The sequence below is a fragment of the Carcharhinus amblyrhynchos genome, chromosome 12 (genome assembly GCF_965287045.1).
Source record: "Carcharhinus amblyrhynchos chromosome 12, sCarAmb.v2.hapA, whole genome shotgun sequence".
NCBI lineage: Eukaryota > Metazoa > Chordata > Chondrichthyes > Carcharhiniformes > Carcharhinidae > Carcharhinus > Carcharhinus amblyrhynchos.
In genome coordinates this window covers 74,056,660-74,072,700 of record NC_137335.1, presented here as the reverse complement: position 1 = coordinate 74,072,700, position 16,041 = coordinate 74,056,660, and the positions used below count along the sequence as shown (strand labels likewise).

Here is a 16,041-nt window from a genome sequence, read left to right as displayed (position 1 = left end):
GTGATTTCAATGCTAATCTCGCTTCGGTTTAAGCAGACATATTAGTTGATATGTGTCTGTTGGCTTTATTTATCCACAACTGTTGCAGTCACAGTGACCTTTGAGTAATATAAAGACATAATTAACACAATTGTATTCTGGATAGGTTACAGACAGGCCATCTCATACACACAGTTCGCTGGAGTTTTTTGGCAGTCATTGCACACTAGAGGTCGCTGTAAGCTGGGAGTAACAGCTCTTGGGCAACATAAGAATTGGTTGCCCATTGGTGCTATTCTCACTGGGAAGTATTATTTAATTTGCTCTCCTTTCAGTTTCTGCGTCTCATTTTGAAGAGATCTTTAACACCAGTTTCTAAGTTGCTCATTTAAATGATTACCTTGGCTAAAACTATCCCACAGGCTTCTCTGTAGGAGCCAAAAGCACCCGCAAAAGAGTATGTCAACCATTCAAATCATCTGTTTGTATGTAATGCAACGTGCTTTTTCAAAAGAAAAAAAGCTTATAATTTAAATCGAGAATTTAATACTATTTTACCCAGGAGTAGTGGGGGAAAACTATAAGCTGCTAAGGATATTTAAATAAGCAGAATATAAATATTGTACAGTTTTAAAAGGGCTCAAAAATCTGAACTACATTTAAGTCTAAAGATCACTGCTAAGATTGTCCGTTAAGACTCGAGCTTGATTTTAGAGTTTGACAATGTTTCCCACCCCGCTGAAAAAAACATAATGCAGTGGAACTTAATGTAGATCTAATCTAATGTAGTACAGATAATTGAATAAAAACTCATTTTGTTATTTAACAAGTGTACTTGCATAATTTATTTAAGCATGGGAACTAATTTCCTGCTCAGAAATACTTTGTTTAATTGCATCAGAAACTTGTTCAATTTCATCCCCTCCCCCGCCTTGCGCTGTGACCTGATATCAGCTGGGTGGCTTGTAAGCATGCTGCTGTCTGTAGGTCTGGGCTGGACGACGGGAAGATCGGCCAAGGCTCCATCCTCAAATTACAATCCAGCCATTTTTCATGCACTTTCGGTTTGACGAGGATAGATTCCGGTATGTCGCAATATGCACACAAATCAAGTGGCTTCTCTGTACCTGCCATGCAGGCTAATTCACAAAGAATGTTCACTTAGCAGAGTATGGACTGGGGTAAAGGAGGGGAGTGGATTGAGGGGGGAACCAGTGCCTTTGGAGCTATACCCTAACATAAGTCAACAAATTGCTATAAATCTTAAACCCTGTTATTAAAATGTACATTAGGGGCTATAACTGCATGCTAAGGTAGAGAGGTGAAATCGTTTAGATTAAGGGAACCTGATGCACAAGTGAAGTTTTAAAACTTTTAACCCATAATAACAGCACTATCTTGAATTAAAGATCTTGCCCAGCATCAGCAAGTGATTTGGTTGTGGAATGGCTTCCTGTAATTTTCATATTCCATTGTGGAATGAGAGTTTTGTTCCCCCAATAAAAGTAATTTTTATTTATTTCAGAAGCTACTGAGTAAAGTTAATTGGTGAAATCAGCTGGCATGGAGACTGAAGTGCAAAGGTATTTGGAAAGAGAGGTATTGCCTGAATGTGACTAACTGGACAGCAGAACCATCAAAAGGCTTAGCTGCCCCCTTGGAACCTGGGTTGATCTTTCCCTGTGACAGTCATTAGCCTTTCCAGGCACCCCTCAGATTTTGTATTTGATTCCTTGGCATACAATCTAGGTTAAAACAAATGCCCAAATGTTTTAACAAAATACATCTTGGGCAGAACTTTCAGACCAGCCTGGCACTGGGAGGCCAGCTCTCCAAGCATTACAAGACTTCCCTGCCTACCTCGATGGGGTGTACCCATAGGCTTCTCTGTCCAGGGCTTGCTTATAAACATTGCATGGACATTGCAATGCCAAACATTCTGCTTAAAGACATTATTTCACTCTTCATCACAAGTAATCTGCATTATGTTGGAAGGAAGCTCTTTGAATTGAGCAACAGACGATAACTCTCATGGTTATCAAACCAATCTTAGTGTTGTACAATGCCACGCTAAGATATTAATACAAGTTTTATTCGTTCATGGAATGTGAGCGTCACTGGCAGGGTCAGCATTTAATGCCCATCCCTAATTGCCATTGAACTGAGTTGGGGAGCACAGTGGTTAGCACTGCTGCCTCACAGCGCCAGGAATCCAGCTTCAATTCCCAGCTTGGATCACTGTTTGTGTGAAGTCTGCACGTTCCCGCTGTGTCTCTGTGGGTTTCCTCCCGGTGCTCCAGTTTCCTCCCATAGTCCAAAGATGTGCTGGTTAGGTGCATTGGCCAGGCTAAATTCTCCCTCCGTGTACCCGAACAGGCACCGAGTGTGGCAACTAGGGGATTTTCATAGTGACTTAATTGCAGTGTTAACATAAGCCTACTTGAGATAAATTAACGAATATACTGGTTTGCTAGGCCACTTCCAAAGGCATTTTAGAATCAACCACATTGCTGTGTGTCTGGAGTCAGGTGTAGTCCAGGCCAAATAAGGGCAGCAGGTTTCCTTAAGGACATTAGTAAACCAGCTGAGGTTTTATGACAAGTGCCAAGTCTTCATTTAGCTTTATTTCAAATTTCACCATCTGCTGTGATTCAAACCCAGGTTCCCAAACGACGACCCTGGATCTCTGGATTTACTTGCTTAGTGACAATGCCACTGCTTCCCCTTGAGAATAGGGTGCGTTTCACTTAAAAAAAACATACTTCTACAATTGATTAGCTCATCCTCAAAACGCAATGCTGTTTATATGTTCCGAGCAGGTGGAACGCTTGATTGTGTTGGGTGAGAGGGCGAACTGGTGCTCTTTGTCCAGTGTGGATTAATTGGTATCGTGTATTTGTTGCATTTATAGAAAATGCGGAAGTTATATTTTTGTCTCTTTTTGGCAATATTTCAGTGTTGAAGCTTTTGGTTTTGCAGTCATCAGATTCACAAGAATACTGGACGTAAAGAGAATAACCATTTGCATTGCATGAAAAGTTGCTAAGAGGACTCTACCAATCATAGTCCTCTTGCTAATCAATGAGCGTCAGCTTATGTGGTATAACATTTCTGTCCTGATGAGTGTAAGATGAAAATCTTCATGTCTTTTTCCGCAATATTCAAGTTCTGTACTGTGAAGCAACAATTTTTAACATAGTTAGTCGCCTGAAACATAGTTTCTATACTTGAGCGCAATCCTATACTTGAATTTGGTATTGTCTTTGATTTACACATTTAGATACTACTTTTGTCAAATTTCAACTACCTTTATAATTGTTGTATTACAGAAATGTTGCCCTTATCCTATTGTTGTTTCCAAATTAGTCATTTTATTGCATTATTATTTGAAAAGCAATAGAAATGCAGAATTTGCATTTGTAATATCTAAATATTAACATTCGAGTCCACCATTTTGAATTGGGGCCCATCAACTCAAAAACCAAGCATCATGAACACCTTGCTTTGGACTTCCATGGCTTTGAGGATGAGGCATTCATGGAACAGTCCTGGGCACTCGTTGCCACACCATACAATGACAATAGCTGTGACTTTTGTTACTGTTAACCTGCAGCAAAAGATGAATTTTATTTAAATTGTCATTTTGATGTGTGATTTACCACACACTTTTGGATGAAGTGCCTTTTTGTAGTAATAAGAATTGCTTTTAATTCTATCTTGTATAGTATCTTGGGCCATTTTACTGCATTAGCGATTCTCTGTAAATGCAAGTTGTACTGATAAGAGGAAGATTTTTCTGGTCATTTAATTTAGCTTTTACCTTTTACAAGTTTAAAATGAGCACTGTCCCATTTTGTACAATGAGTAATGTGGGAAGGCCAGTGATAACTGCAACAACGTTGATGTTTAGCTTTAAGAAGAGAACTAAAATAGATGTATTTAAATGTATAAATAGTTGAAGCAGAGGAAGATGTATGGCGATGGGAGTAGTTTTTGATTGCTGTAAGAAATGGCCAGCAATGGACTCTGTTTTAAATTGTCTCAAAACCTGGATTTCTTGGGGTGGCACAGTGGTAAGCACTGCTGCCTCATGAATCCAGGGTCCCAGGTTCAACTCTGGCCTCAGGTCAATGTCTATGCAGTGTTTGCACTTTCTCCCCGTGTCTGAGTGGGTTTCCTCTGGATGCTCCAGTTTCCTCCCACAATCCAAAGATGCGCAGGTTAGCTTGATTGGTCAATTTAGCATGGCCATAGTGTCAGGGGGATTAGTAGGGTAAATGCATGGGGTCTGGGTGAGATTGTGGTCAGTACAGACTTAATGGGCCTCCTTCTGTACTGTAGGAATTCTGAGATTTCCAATCCTGATCAATAATCTCTTGATTCATGTTGTGGATATTATGTTGATGTGGATGGTTGATTTAATGTGGTTTCAAAGCATAGATTATTTATTTTTAATTGTAATTGTGGTTGTCCTGATTCTGGACTTATTCCCCTCTCTCACATCTTTCACTTGACCACCATCTACAGTGAACCTTCCAATAAGTTGTGATAACTGTTTAGCTGAATCCTGGTCTCTCAGAACTGTGAGCATGAATGTCAAAAGTGCAATCTCGGAGCATTTGCAGTGCGAAATGTCCAAGTGGTCATTTTATCTGGGAGTCTGTAAATTTCAAATATAGAATGCTAAAACTCCTATAAATTTATTCAAAACAGTTCACCAATGTGTTGTATTCTAAAATTAACCATCATTGATTCCAAATAATCTATGCAATGTTCAAAGCAACATCAGAACATCATAAAACTGAAATGCCAAGGGAGTTCAGGGTGGTCCTTCCATCGAGGTGGGGCAGCACAATGGCATAGTGGTTAGCGCTACTACCTCAGTGCCAGGGACCCAGGTTCAATTCCGACCTTGGGTCACTGTTTGTGTGGAGTCTGCTGTGTCTGCATGCGTTTCCTTCAACAGTCCAAAAGACAAAGAGCAAAGAAAATTGTAGCACAGGAACAGGCCCTTCAGCCCTCCAAGCCTACACTGACCATGCTGCCCAAATTAACTAAAATCCCTACACCTGGGCATCATATCCCGCTTCCCATCCTATTCATGTATTTGTCAAGACGCCCCATAAAAGTCACTATCATATCTGCTTCCACTACCTCCCCTGGCAAAGAGTACCAGGCACCCACTACTGTGTGTAAAAAACAAAAAAATCTGCCTCTTACCTCCTTTAAACCTTGCCCCTCGCACCTTAAACCTGTGCCCCCTAGTAATTGACTCTTCTACCCTGGGAGGAGAAAGCTTCTGACTATCCACTCTGTCCATGCTTCTTATAAGCTTGTAGACTTCTATCAGGTCTCCCCTTGACCACTGTCATTTCAATGAGAACAAACCAAGTTTCTCCAACCTCTCATAGCTCGTGCTCGCCATACCAGGCAACGTCCTGGTAAATCTTTTTTGTACCCTTGCCAAAGCCGCTACATCCTTCTGGTAGTGTGGCGACCAGAGTTGAACACTATATTCCAAGTGCGACCTAACTAAAGTTCTATAAAGCTGCAACTTGACTTGCCAATTTTTAAACTCAGTGCTCTGGCTGATGAAGGCAAGAGTGCCATATGCCTTCTTGACTGCCTTCTCCACCTGCATTGGCACTTTCAGTGACCTGAGCACCTGTACACCCAGATCCCTTTGCCTATCAATACTCTTAAGGGTTCTGCCATTTGCTGTATATTTCCTATTAGACCATCCAAAATACATTACTTTAATTTGTCCAGATTAAACTCCATGTGCCATCTCTCCACCCAAGTCTCCAACTGATCTATATCCTGCTGTATCTTCTGATGGTCCTCATCACTATCCGTAAATTCACCAACCTTTGTGTTGTCCGCAAACTTACTAATCAAACCTCCAAATCATTTATATATATTACAAACAGCAAAGGTCCCAGCACTGATGCCTGAGGAACGCCACTTGTCACAGCAAGACATGCTGGTTAGGTGCATTGTCCATGCTAAATTCTCCCTCAGTGTGGTGACTAAGGAATTTTCACAATAACTTCATTACAGTGTTAATGTTAGCCTACTTGTGACACTAATAAATGAACTTTAAACTTAAACTTAGAATTCTGTGATGGGTGAGTCATTCATGTTGAACTGACTGCATTTGTGTTGTGTGTCCAAATTCTTCTGGGAATGTATATACGCGGTAGCATGAGCGGATATTGCAAAGGAATCTTAAATATTGTGATTTAGTTCTAGTGCTCAATGGTTGGATGCACGTGCTGGGCCATGGAGTATTTTGACCACCCATATCGAGCACAGGCATCACATAAATCAGGAGTGAAGAGCCTACAAGGAGCCATCAGAAGATGATCCAAACGTTTATTTCACAAAGCACTCTTGAACCTGGCTAAGAACCAAAATTGTTCTCCCGTCATCTGGACTTGATTTTAATTCCAGGTGCTTGTGAGTTGAAAGCCCAATCTGCTGATCTACTCTACCACCTAGTCTCACTAGGAGATGACCTTGTGTTTTTTAAAGTAACTTCTTAAAAAGCTGCTCATTTCACAATTGGGTGTGCCTGTGCAATGAGTTTTAACAGCTTACAAACAGGACTCTGGGTTAAACACTTTGTTAAAGCAAACCTTGGTGGGATCTGATGTCAACTGCGCTGAGGTGTAAGTGCAGTTATATGCTGGTTGTATCTTCAGGTTCAAGGACCCTCACTGCCAATGAGACAGTGCCATATAAATCAAGTGAGTGCATACCAGGTAAACTAACCTTTCATCAACTTGCACGTAATTCACCAGTAGGTTTTATTGTATTACAAATACTGAATGGGCTTCTTGTAAAAGCTTAGACAAAGTAGTTCCATTTGGGGCACACACTCAGCCGTAGCTGAACACAGACTAAGGATGCAGTGTTTCAATGCAGAAGTCTAAACCAGTAAGTTTCAGGTTGTTGAACTTCTAAAATTCATAATCAACTTGAGTAACTTAAGAATTTGTAAGGCCTACTGAGTAAGAAAGAAATCACTTGGACTCTGTGGAATTTTACAGAAATGCAATTTTTTTTTGATTAAAGGGATGCTCCAGTAGTTTGATATAAATAGACCTGATTTCTGCCCAGTCTTACTGCAGACTTACATTGAAAAAGAAACTTGGCAGAATTATTTGGAAGCCTATGGAACCTATAGTTGCTTTCGCCATCGCACCAATTGTTACAGTGCAGGAAGTGGCTATTTGGCCCACTGTATCTGCACCAGCTCTCCAGTTGAATCTCGTGATTTAGTGCCATTTCCCCTGTCTTTTCTCCCTCACCCCTGCACATTGCTTCTATTCAAGTAGTCATCCAATGCCCTCTTGAACACTTCGATTGAATTCGCCTCCACCACACTTCCAGGCAGTACATTCCAGACCCAAACCACCCGCTGTGTGAAGAACAGTTTTTGTCACGTCACGTTTGCTTCTTCTGCAAATCACTCTAAATATCACTCGCGATTCTTTTATGACTGGGAATAGTTTCTCCCTTTCTACTCTGTCCAGTTCCCTCATTATTTTGAACATCTCTATCAAATCTCCTCTTAGTCTCTTTCTCTCCAAGGAGAACAGTTCCAACCCCTCTAGTCTACCCCCCGTAACTGAAATTTCTCATCCCTGCAGCCATTCTTATAAACCTCTTCTGCACTCTCTCCAACATATTCATATCCTTATATGGTGTCCAGAAATGTACACAATATTCCAGCTGAGGTGTAACTAGTGTCTTGTATAAGTTCAGTGTAACCTTGCTCTTGTACTCTACACCCCTATTCATAAAGCCCAGAATACTATATGCTTTACTAACTGCTGTTTCCACCTGTCCTACTACCTTCGATAATCTATGCAGATATAATCCCAAGGTCCCTCTATTCTCGCACCCTCTTAAGAATTGAGTTCCCAACCAATCGACAGCACCTTTTCTCCTGCGGTATAAATTGAGTGTTTGAAATTTGGCATGTGTGTGTGTCCTGCTAAGTGCAAGCTAAAAAGTTTCAGTAACCTGTATTTTATTCGGCAGCATTTGAGTACTGTAGTGGCAGTTTAAAAATAGAAATGCTAGTCCTGCTTCCAAGTGACTAGGTTGGGTGTGTTGAGATTGTGGGAGAACAGTTCTTTGACACAGCCTTTGCTTCATTACTGAGATTGTGCACAGTGTTGATTCTGGCATGAAGCTGGGCTACTGTGCAAGATGTAAAGTTATTGATCTGCATTTAATGCACTGGAATCTTTTTTAACACATCAGCCATTCTGAGGATGTTTGAGCACAATCGTTCCATTATATACTGAGTTTTTCTGAAATTTCCTGTAATGGTGTGGGTATTCCCATTTCCTCAGTTAACTCAACCTAAGTCTTATCCATTCTTGATTTGTACTAGTCCAGCGCTGCAATTGTAAACTGCGAGGAATGGCTTGTTTCCTCTGCAGACCAGTTCCCCCTTTGTGTCTGCTTGAAGTATCAAAACGAGCACAGCAAGAACTGTCAGGCATGGCTTTGATCTGTCTGTGAAAACCCATTTTACTCCGAGTTAGTATTGAGCCCACTCTGGTAATGTGAACTGCTAAAGAAGTATGCAGCTTGTAAAATTAACTCCCACAGATCTGGTGCATTTTCTCTATTGGCAACCACGCTGATTGGGTTAGATTCAATACTGTCCATCTCTGCTTGGGGTTTCTCTTTTTTGTTTAAACTTGCAGACCAGTCCTTCTTCCGGATGAATAAATAATAATTCCAATAGCTTCTGCATTTGGATCTTCCTTTGCTCAAGGTAGCAGGTGTCAAAAGTTCCCTGGATTTCTGAGACTGTCAAAAATTATATCGGCTACCTTATTTTCACAAATCCTTTCTTCGTGGGGAATAATTTACAACAGCCAGCAGGTTAAAAACTGTCTTGCGCACGTATAGGGGCAACAATGAAAAGACGCTCTCCTGTAGGGTGCCTGGAAACTTTTAACTGTATTCAGTACTGTGGATAGTTCAAAAGTTGTCTGTCTGTTTGATTAAAAAAAAACAACAGTAAATGTGTTTGTTTAAAAAAAATTGTTCAAATTATAGAGAGGTTAGGCACCATTTACCTGTGTTGTGTTTGAACCACGAACTTGCAAAGCTAGAGCAGTGTATTTAGTCTGTGGCATCATCCTCTCCACAAACTAAATTCAACTCTGCTGTGTCAGTTTGAGTGTAAGCTGGTTTTGACAGCCAGTGGACCCTATTTCTCCAAAATTTTGCCCTTTCTCCAACAGGGCACCACGGTAGCACAGTGGTTAGCAGTGCTGCTTCACAGCTCTAGGGACTTGGGTTTGATTCCCAGCTTGGGTCACTGTCGGTGTGGAGTGTGCATGTTCTCCTCGTGTCTACATGGGTTTTCTCTGAGTGTTCCGGTTTCCTCCCACAGTCCAAAGATGCATAGGTTAGAGGGATTAGTTGGTTAAATTTGCAGGGGTGGGGCCTGGGTGGGATTGTGGTTGGTGCAGATTCAATGGGCCAAGTGGCCTCTTTTTGTACTATAGGGTTTCTATGAAATAACTTTGAATAATTGGAAGGAAAGCCTCCAGTCTCTGATGGAACATTCTACAAATAGGTTTGCATTAACACTGCAGTGCAGTTGCTGTAAAAATCCCCTAGTCACCACACGCCAATGCCTGTTTGGGTACACTAAGGCAGAATTCAGCATGGCCAATGCACCTAACCAGTATGTCTTTCAGACTGAAAGGAAACAGGACATCCGAAGGAAACCCAACACAGACATGAGGAGAACATGTAGACAGTGACCCAAACTGGAAATCTAACTCGGGTCTCTGGTGCTGTGAGGAAGCAGTGCTAACCACTGTGCCACCCTGTTTTATTTCTTGTATTTAATATATTAACTTTCACTTGAATTTGATACACAAAGCATTTGTCCCCAGCATGAGAAAAAGGTTGGCTGCATCACCACTTTAGAATATGACACATTTCAGAGCCTGTGTACATTCATCTCTTGAATAATTTTGGAGTTTGTTTTCAGCAATTTATTGTTTTTTGATCTACAAGGACCAAAACCTTATCCTCTGTTACTTTGAATTTGCAGTGAGCTGGAGATAGATGTCACAATGAATCTTTGTTTTTCAGGGTGATGAGTTCCACTTCAGTGTCATTTACAGTACACTTCAGGACACATCCAGCCCATAATGTTACTTTATGTTCTTCATCTATTCTTTTTAAAGCTGCAGTTTGTAAGGGTGACATTACATGGCAGCATTTATGAATTTTAAACTGGGTGTAAATTTCCTATGTTGATTAAGTGCAAGTGTTCCATTGTCCACAGCAAACTCTTCTGTTTTTGTTACTTTTCTGGATAGCAAGACCATTCTGAGGTGCAGTGAGTTTCAACAGCTGCTACCGTGTTAACAGTGAAAGAAAGTGTACTTTTTTATTCATGGGACATGGGTGTCACTGGCTGGCCAGCATTTATTGCCTATGCCTACTTGCTGTTGGAGGGCAGTTGAGAGTCAATCACATTGCTGTGGGTGTGGTGTCATTAAGGGGAAGTCGTGTTTGACAAATTTATTGGAATTCTATGAGGATGTGACTAGTGCGGTAGACAGAGGGGAACCGGTGGATGTGGTGTTTCTCGATTTTCAGAAGGCGTTTGATAAGGTGCCGCACAAAAGGTTGCTTCGGAAGGTTGGGGGCATAGAGTTGGGGGTAAGGTATTAGCGTGGATAGAGGATTGGTTGTCTAATAGGAGGCCGAGAGTTGGTATCAATGGGTGCTATTCTGGCGGTTGGTAGCTAGTGGAATGCCGCAGGGATTGGTGCTGGGACCTCAGCTATTTACCATTTACATAGATGATCTGGAGGAAGGGGCTGAGTGTAGGGTGACGAAATTTGCTGCTGACACAAAGATGAGTGGAAAAGCAAATTGTGCGGAGGGTGTGGAAAGTCTGCAGAGGGATCTGGATAGGCTGAGTGAGTGGGCAAGGACCTGGCAGATGGAATACAATGTTGGCAAGTGTGAGGTTATCCACTTTGGCAGGAATAATAGTAGGAGGGATTACTATTTAAAGGGCGAAAAGCTGCAGCATGCTACGGTGCAGAGGGACCTGGGGGTCCTTGTGCACAAGTCACAAAAACCCAGTCTGCAGGTGCAGCAGGTGATCAAGAAGGCGAATGGGATGCTGGCCTTTATAGCGAGGGGGATTGAATATAAAAGCAGGGAGGTCTTGCTGCAACTGTACAGGGCACTGGTGAGGCCACAGCTGGAGTACTGTATGCAGTTTTGGTTGCTGCACTTGCGTAAGGATATTTTGGCCTTGGAAGGAGTGCAGAGGAGATTCACTAGGCTGATACCGGAGATGAGGGGGTTAGACTATGAAGAGAGGCTGAATAGACTGGGTCTGTACTCGGAGTTTAGAAGGATGAGGGGGGATCTTATAGAGATGTATAAGATAATGAAGGGGATGGATAGGGTAGAGGTAGAGAGATTCTTCCTGCTCAGAAAGGACAGCAGGACTAGAGGGCACAGCCTCAAGATGGGAGGGGTGGGGGGGGGGGATGCAGTTTAGAACAGAGTTGAGGAGGAACTTCTTCACTCAAAGGGTGGTGAATCTCTGGAATTCTCTGCCCGTTGAAGTGGTGGAGGCTACCTCGCTAAATATATTTAAGACGTGGGTAGATAGGTTTTTGGTAGGCAAGGGAATTAAGGGTTATGGGGAGAAAGTGGAACTGAGCCACTTCAGATCAGCCATGATCTTATTGAATGGTGGGGCAGGCTCGAGGGGCTAGATGACCTACTCCTGCTCCTATTTCTTACGGAATCACATGTAGGCCAGACCAGGTAAAAATGGCAGATTTCTTTCCATAAAGGACATTAGTGAACCAGATGGGTTTTTCCAACAATGGTTTCATGGTCAAATTTTACCATTTGCTGTGGTGGGATTCAAACCCAGAATCTCTGGAATTCATTGCCACAGAAGGGCTGTAGAGGCCAGGTCATTGAGTGTATTTAAGACAGATAGGTTTTTGATTGGTAAGGGCATCAAAGGTTATGGGGAAAAGGTGAAGAATGGGGTTGAGAAACTTATCAGCCGTGATAAGTCCCCAGCCTCTTTGCTGAATTTTTGGATTAACAGTCTAGGGATAATAGCACTAGGCCATCGCCTTCCCCATAGATCATCTTGAACAATGACCAGGGAAAATCAAATGTGGAAGATCACTGGCAATCTGGAAATAGGGCAGCTTGAGCATGGTACAATGGAATAATTGCAAATTGATGGCAGCCTTGTGTTTTTCTGTGGTACCAGTGGAAGGAGACTGGGCAGGTACAGTTCCAGATTTTGAAAGAATTGCCAAAATATTCCAGTACCATGTGCCCTGTCAACAGGACATGTGGCAACCCTCAGTTCTATCTTCATTCCAGAAGCATGCTGACTTCATTTCTCTTTCTGGTCTGATAACACTGTCGTGTCTCGATTAGTGAGTTATCCCTGACAATGTGATAGTTTACAGACGTTACACAGTTCAGTAGCAGAAAAGGGGAAGTGATGGCCTAGTGGTATGGCTGCCAGACTATCCATTTCAGAAACTCAGCTCATGTTCTAGGGACCAGGTTCAAATCCTGCCACAGTAGCTGGTGAAATTTAAATTCAATTTAAAAATAGTTTTTATTTCTTAGTCACAAGTAAGGTTTACATTAACACCTGCAATGAAGCTACTGTGAAATTCCCCTGGTCACCACATTCCAGCACCTGTTTGGGTCAATGCACCTAACCAGCATGTCTTTCAGACTGTAGGAGAAAAATGGAGCATCAGGAAGAAACCCACACAGACACAGAGAATGTGCAAACTCCAGACAGACAATGACCAAGGCATACTGTTCAAAGAGAAAGAAACCAGAGAGCGCAGAATGTAGTGTTATAGCCAGGGTATGGAGAAAGATCAACTTAATGTGAGGTGGGTCCATTCAGAAGTCTGATGGCAGCAAGGAAGATGTTGAGTCAGTTGCTACGTGACTTCAGACTTTCGTATCTTTTTCCTGACAGGAGATGATAGAAGAGAGAATGTCCAGGGTGCGTGGGGTCCTTAATTATGCTGCCCGCTTGTGTAGACAGAGTCAATGAATGGGAGGCTGGTTTGTGTGATGGATTGGGCTCCATTGGGTGGCTCCAGGCATATTATTGTATAGATCCAAGACAGGAACTATACCTTATTTCTCTCCTGAACACACTGACCTGAGTGATGTTACACTGCCTGGTGCTGACTGCTTGAACATTAACGGAATGGAAATGTCACAGAAAATGAACACTGACCCAGATTACCTCTACGGATACCACAAATAAAACCTTAGACTTCAGAGAATCGTGAAGAATTGCAATGCCCCTTTTCATCCAATCCCTCAAAACTGTGAAGAAGCTTTTTGCCCCATTGCCTTAGTGTCTAGCATAATTTATGCACAAATGTTTGACTGCTACCTCAGAGGCTGGAGGTTGAGAATAGTTTATTGTAACAATTTAGAATGTGCCTAAAAATATAACAATTCCACTTTAAATGTGGTATGGTTTAAAGATTTATTTGTCACAAAAACCCCTAGAATATCATAATCTACAGGTTTTTTTTTAACCCCCCCCCCCCCCCCCCCAGAAAGATTACCTCAGAAAAAGAGGCAGAGATAATGCATGTGCTTCAAATTTTAAAAAATGATAAATTCCAGTTACTTTCAATGGAAAAGCCAAATAGAAAATCAAAAGATGGCAGCCACAAGGATCAAAACCCCAATCAAAGATGACAGCCACAAGGATCAAAACCCATACAATGATGGTAGCCAGCCACAAGGATGAAAACGCCAAATAGAAAATAAAAATGTCAGCCACAATGATTTCCCAATTATTTTGGCGAGTTTCCTGGTTGACCTTGCTTTTTATTGCTAGCATTTGCTGGGTTGCCCGTGAAGTTCTCATTGAAATTTATATATGCACCTTTGTATGGTGCTTTGTCCACCATACAATTGAGTTGTATTATAGAATCCTTATTGTGCAGGAGGCCACTCAGCCCATTGAGCTCACACCGACAACAATCCCACGCCGACCCTGCCCCTCTATGTATTAACCCTGCTAACCCCCTGACACTAACGGGCAATTTAACATGGCAAACCCGCACACCTTTGGACTGTGGGAGGAAACCTGAGGATCCTGGAGGAAAACCACGCAGACATGGGCAGCACGTGCAGACTCCACACAGACAGACAGTGATCCGAGGCTGGAATTGAACCCCGGTCCCTAGCGCTGTGAGGCAGCAAAGCTAACCGCAGTGCTACCATGCCATTTGCTGTTCTGTGGCTATGGAATGTAAAATTTGAGCAGTATGATGTTTGCATTACATGTCAGGGTTTGATGGGCAGAGGCACGTTAAGCCTGGATGATTTTGAGAGAGAAAACAAATGCTGGAACAATAGGAATGGCATTTTATACAAATACTTTATCACTTCAATCAGGTTTGAGAAATGTACTTTATGAAAAATGACAAATACACAAAGCAGTTACACATCAATGATTAAATAAACCATCTATAATAACCTGGACTTCACAAACTTTAGTAGTTCTGGTCAGTTATTCATTCTGAACCCACTTGGGGGCGGTTTTGAGTTAGCTCAGTCTTTACCTCAAGTTGAGCACGCTCATTGCTCTTCATCCGTCTCCGTCCCGTTCTGCAAAGGCTCCTGTCCCTCCTCCGTTTTGGCACACGTGCTGACTTTCTCGTTTTCCCACTTGGCAAAGCCCCTGTCCTTTCCCCCTTTCCCCTGTAATTTTGACTTCATTTTGGGGAAGGTGTGTGAGCCCGAGTCGCCAGTGGCCCACCCGCTCTCCTGCCACAGGGGTTCTGTCTGCGTGGCCTGGCTGGCCGTGGCTCTCTGTAAGCGCACCGAGATCTTCTGGGCTGAGCCGGTCATTAGTGTGATGGACCTGCCGTCAATGGCCTGGCTCCTGGTGCTGTGCGGGAAATTAAACACGGCTCCGTCTTGAACTGTGAATGAAGAAAAGAAGATGCAGATTGATCATTACCAAGAGGGACTCACCGAAGTCCATCCACCTGAAGTAATGAAGATCGAGGAGGGACATAATCAATGGGTGAAATGTCAAGATACATTGAGAGAAACTTATTCATGCTAAACTGAGAGCTCAAAACCACAGTTCAAAATAACTAGGGGACATAGGTTTAAGGTTCTGGGTGATAGATGCAGGAAGAATGTAAGGAACAACGGTCATACATAGTCAATGATATTGGCCTGAAACGTGTTGCCTGTTAGAGTGGTGGAAGTAAGGATAATTTTGAAAGGAAATTGGATGGTCACTGAAAGAAAGAAGCTTGCAGGAATACAGGGGCAGAGCAGGGAATAGGGCTGTTGGAATGTTCTTCAGAGAGCTACCATGGACGCAATGGGCTGAATGGCCTCCTTCTATGCTCTGAAATGAAGAAAGAATAGAAGAATCTTACATACATGCGCATGCACTCATCGAAACATTAACTTAAGACCAGAATTCTACCATCCCACCCGCCACCGGACAACAGAAATGTCCACTGACCTCGGGCAGGATTTTACAGTTTTTGGGTGAGCAAAGTCGTAAAATCCCGCCCTAATTCTTAGCAATGGCCACTGCTCACGTCTCAATTAACACCGTCCGCAAGATAACCAAATGCCTATCTGACTAATAACAGGGTCAATGGTGACATAGCAACTATAGATAAATGATGATCTAACACCTGACATTTGAGGAAAAATGCCTGGGGATAAAGGAATGTGGCACAAAACCAGTGCCTCGCTCCATCCCTCCCAACACTGACTTCATCAGAAGCATTTGCAATGGGTTATGCAAATCAGGACTTGATCTAATGCCTCACATCAGACGCCAGCCTAGACTGTGAACTGGTCTTCTTTTAAAAACTTGCTGAACACTCATCTGCCAAAGTGACAGGACAATTCATCCTGAATATACTACACAATGATAATGAGATAATGGAAATATTTTACTGCCTCAGAATCCTACAATCATCTCCTCAA

The 16,041-nt window shown here is 42.4% G+C and overlaps 1 protein-coding gene across 7 annotated transcripts in view; it reads right to left on the bottom strand.

Moving 5' to 3' along the window:
* Window positions 1-93: 93 nt before the first annotated feature.
* The window catches only part of rasgrp3 (RAS guanyl releasing protein 3 (calcium and DAG-regulated)), a 116,294-nt gene continuing 100,346 nt past the window's right edge, over window positions 94-16,041 (bottom strand). For 5 of the 7 annotated variants that reach the window (XM_080200731.1, XM_080200727.1, XM_080200729.1 and 2 more), the window contains one exon: window positions 14,281-15,005. In XM_080200731.1, the coding sequence (XP_080056857.1) occupies window positions 14,659-15,005 (347 nt within the window). In that variant the 3' untranslated portion in view covers window positions 14,281-14,658. Of the gene's footprint in view, window positions 3,153-6,764; window positions 9,001-14,280; window positions 15,006-16,041 lie in introns of those variants that run through there. The other 2 variants (XM_080200732.1, XM_080200728.1) reach the window with 2 other exon arrangements.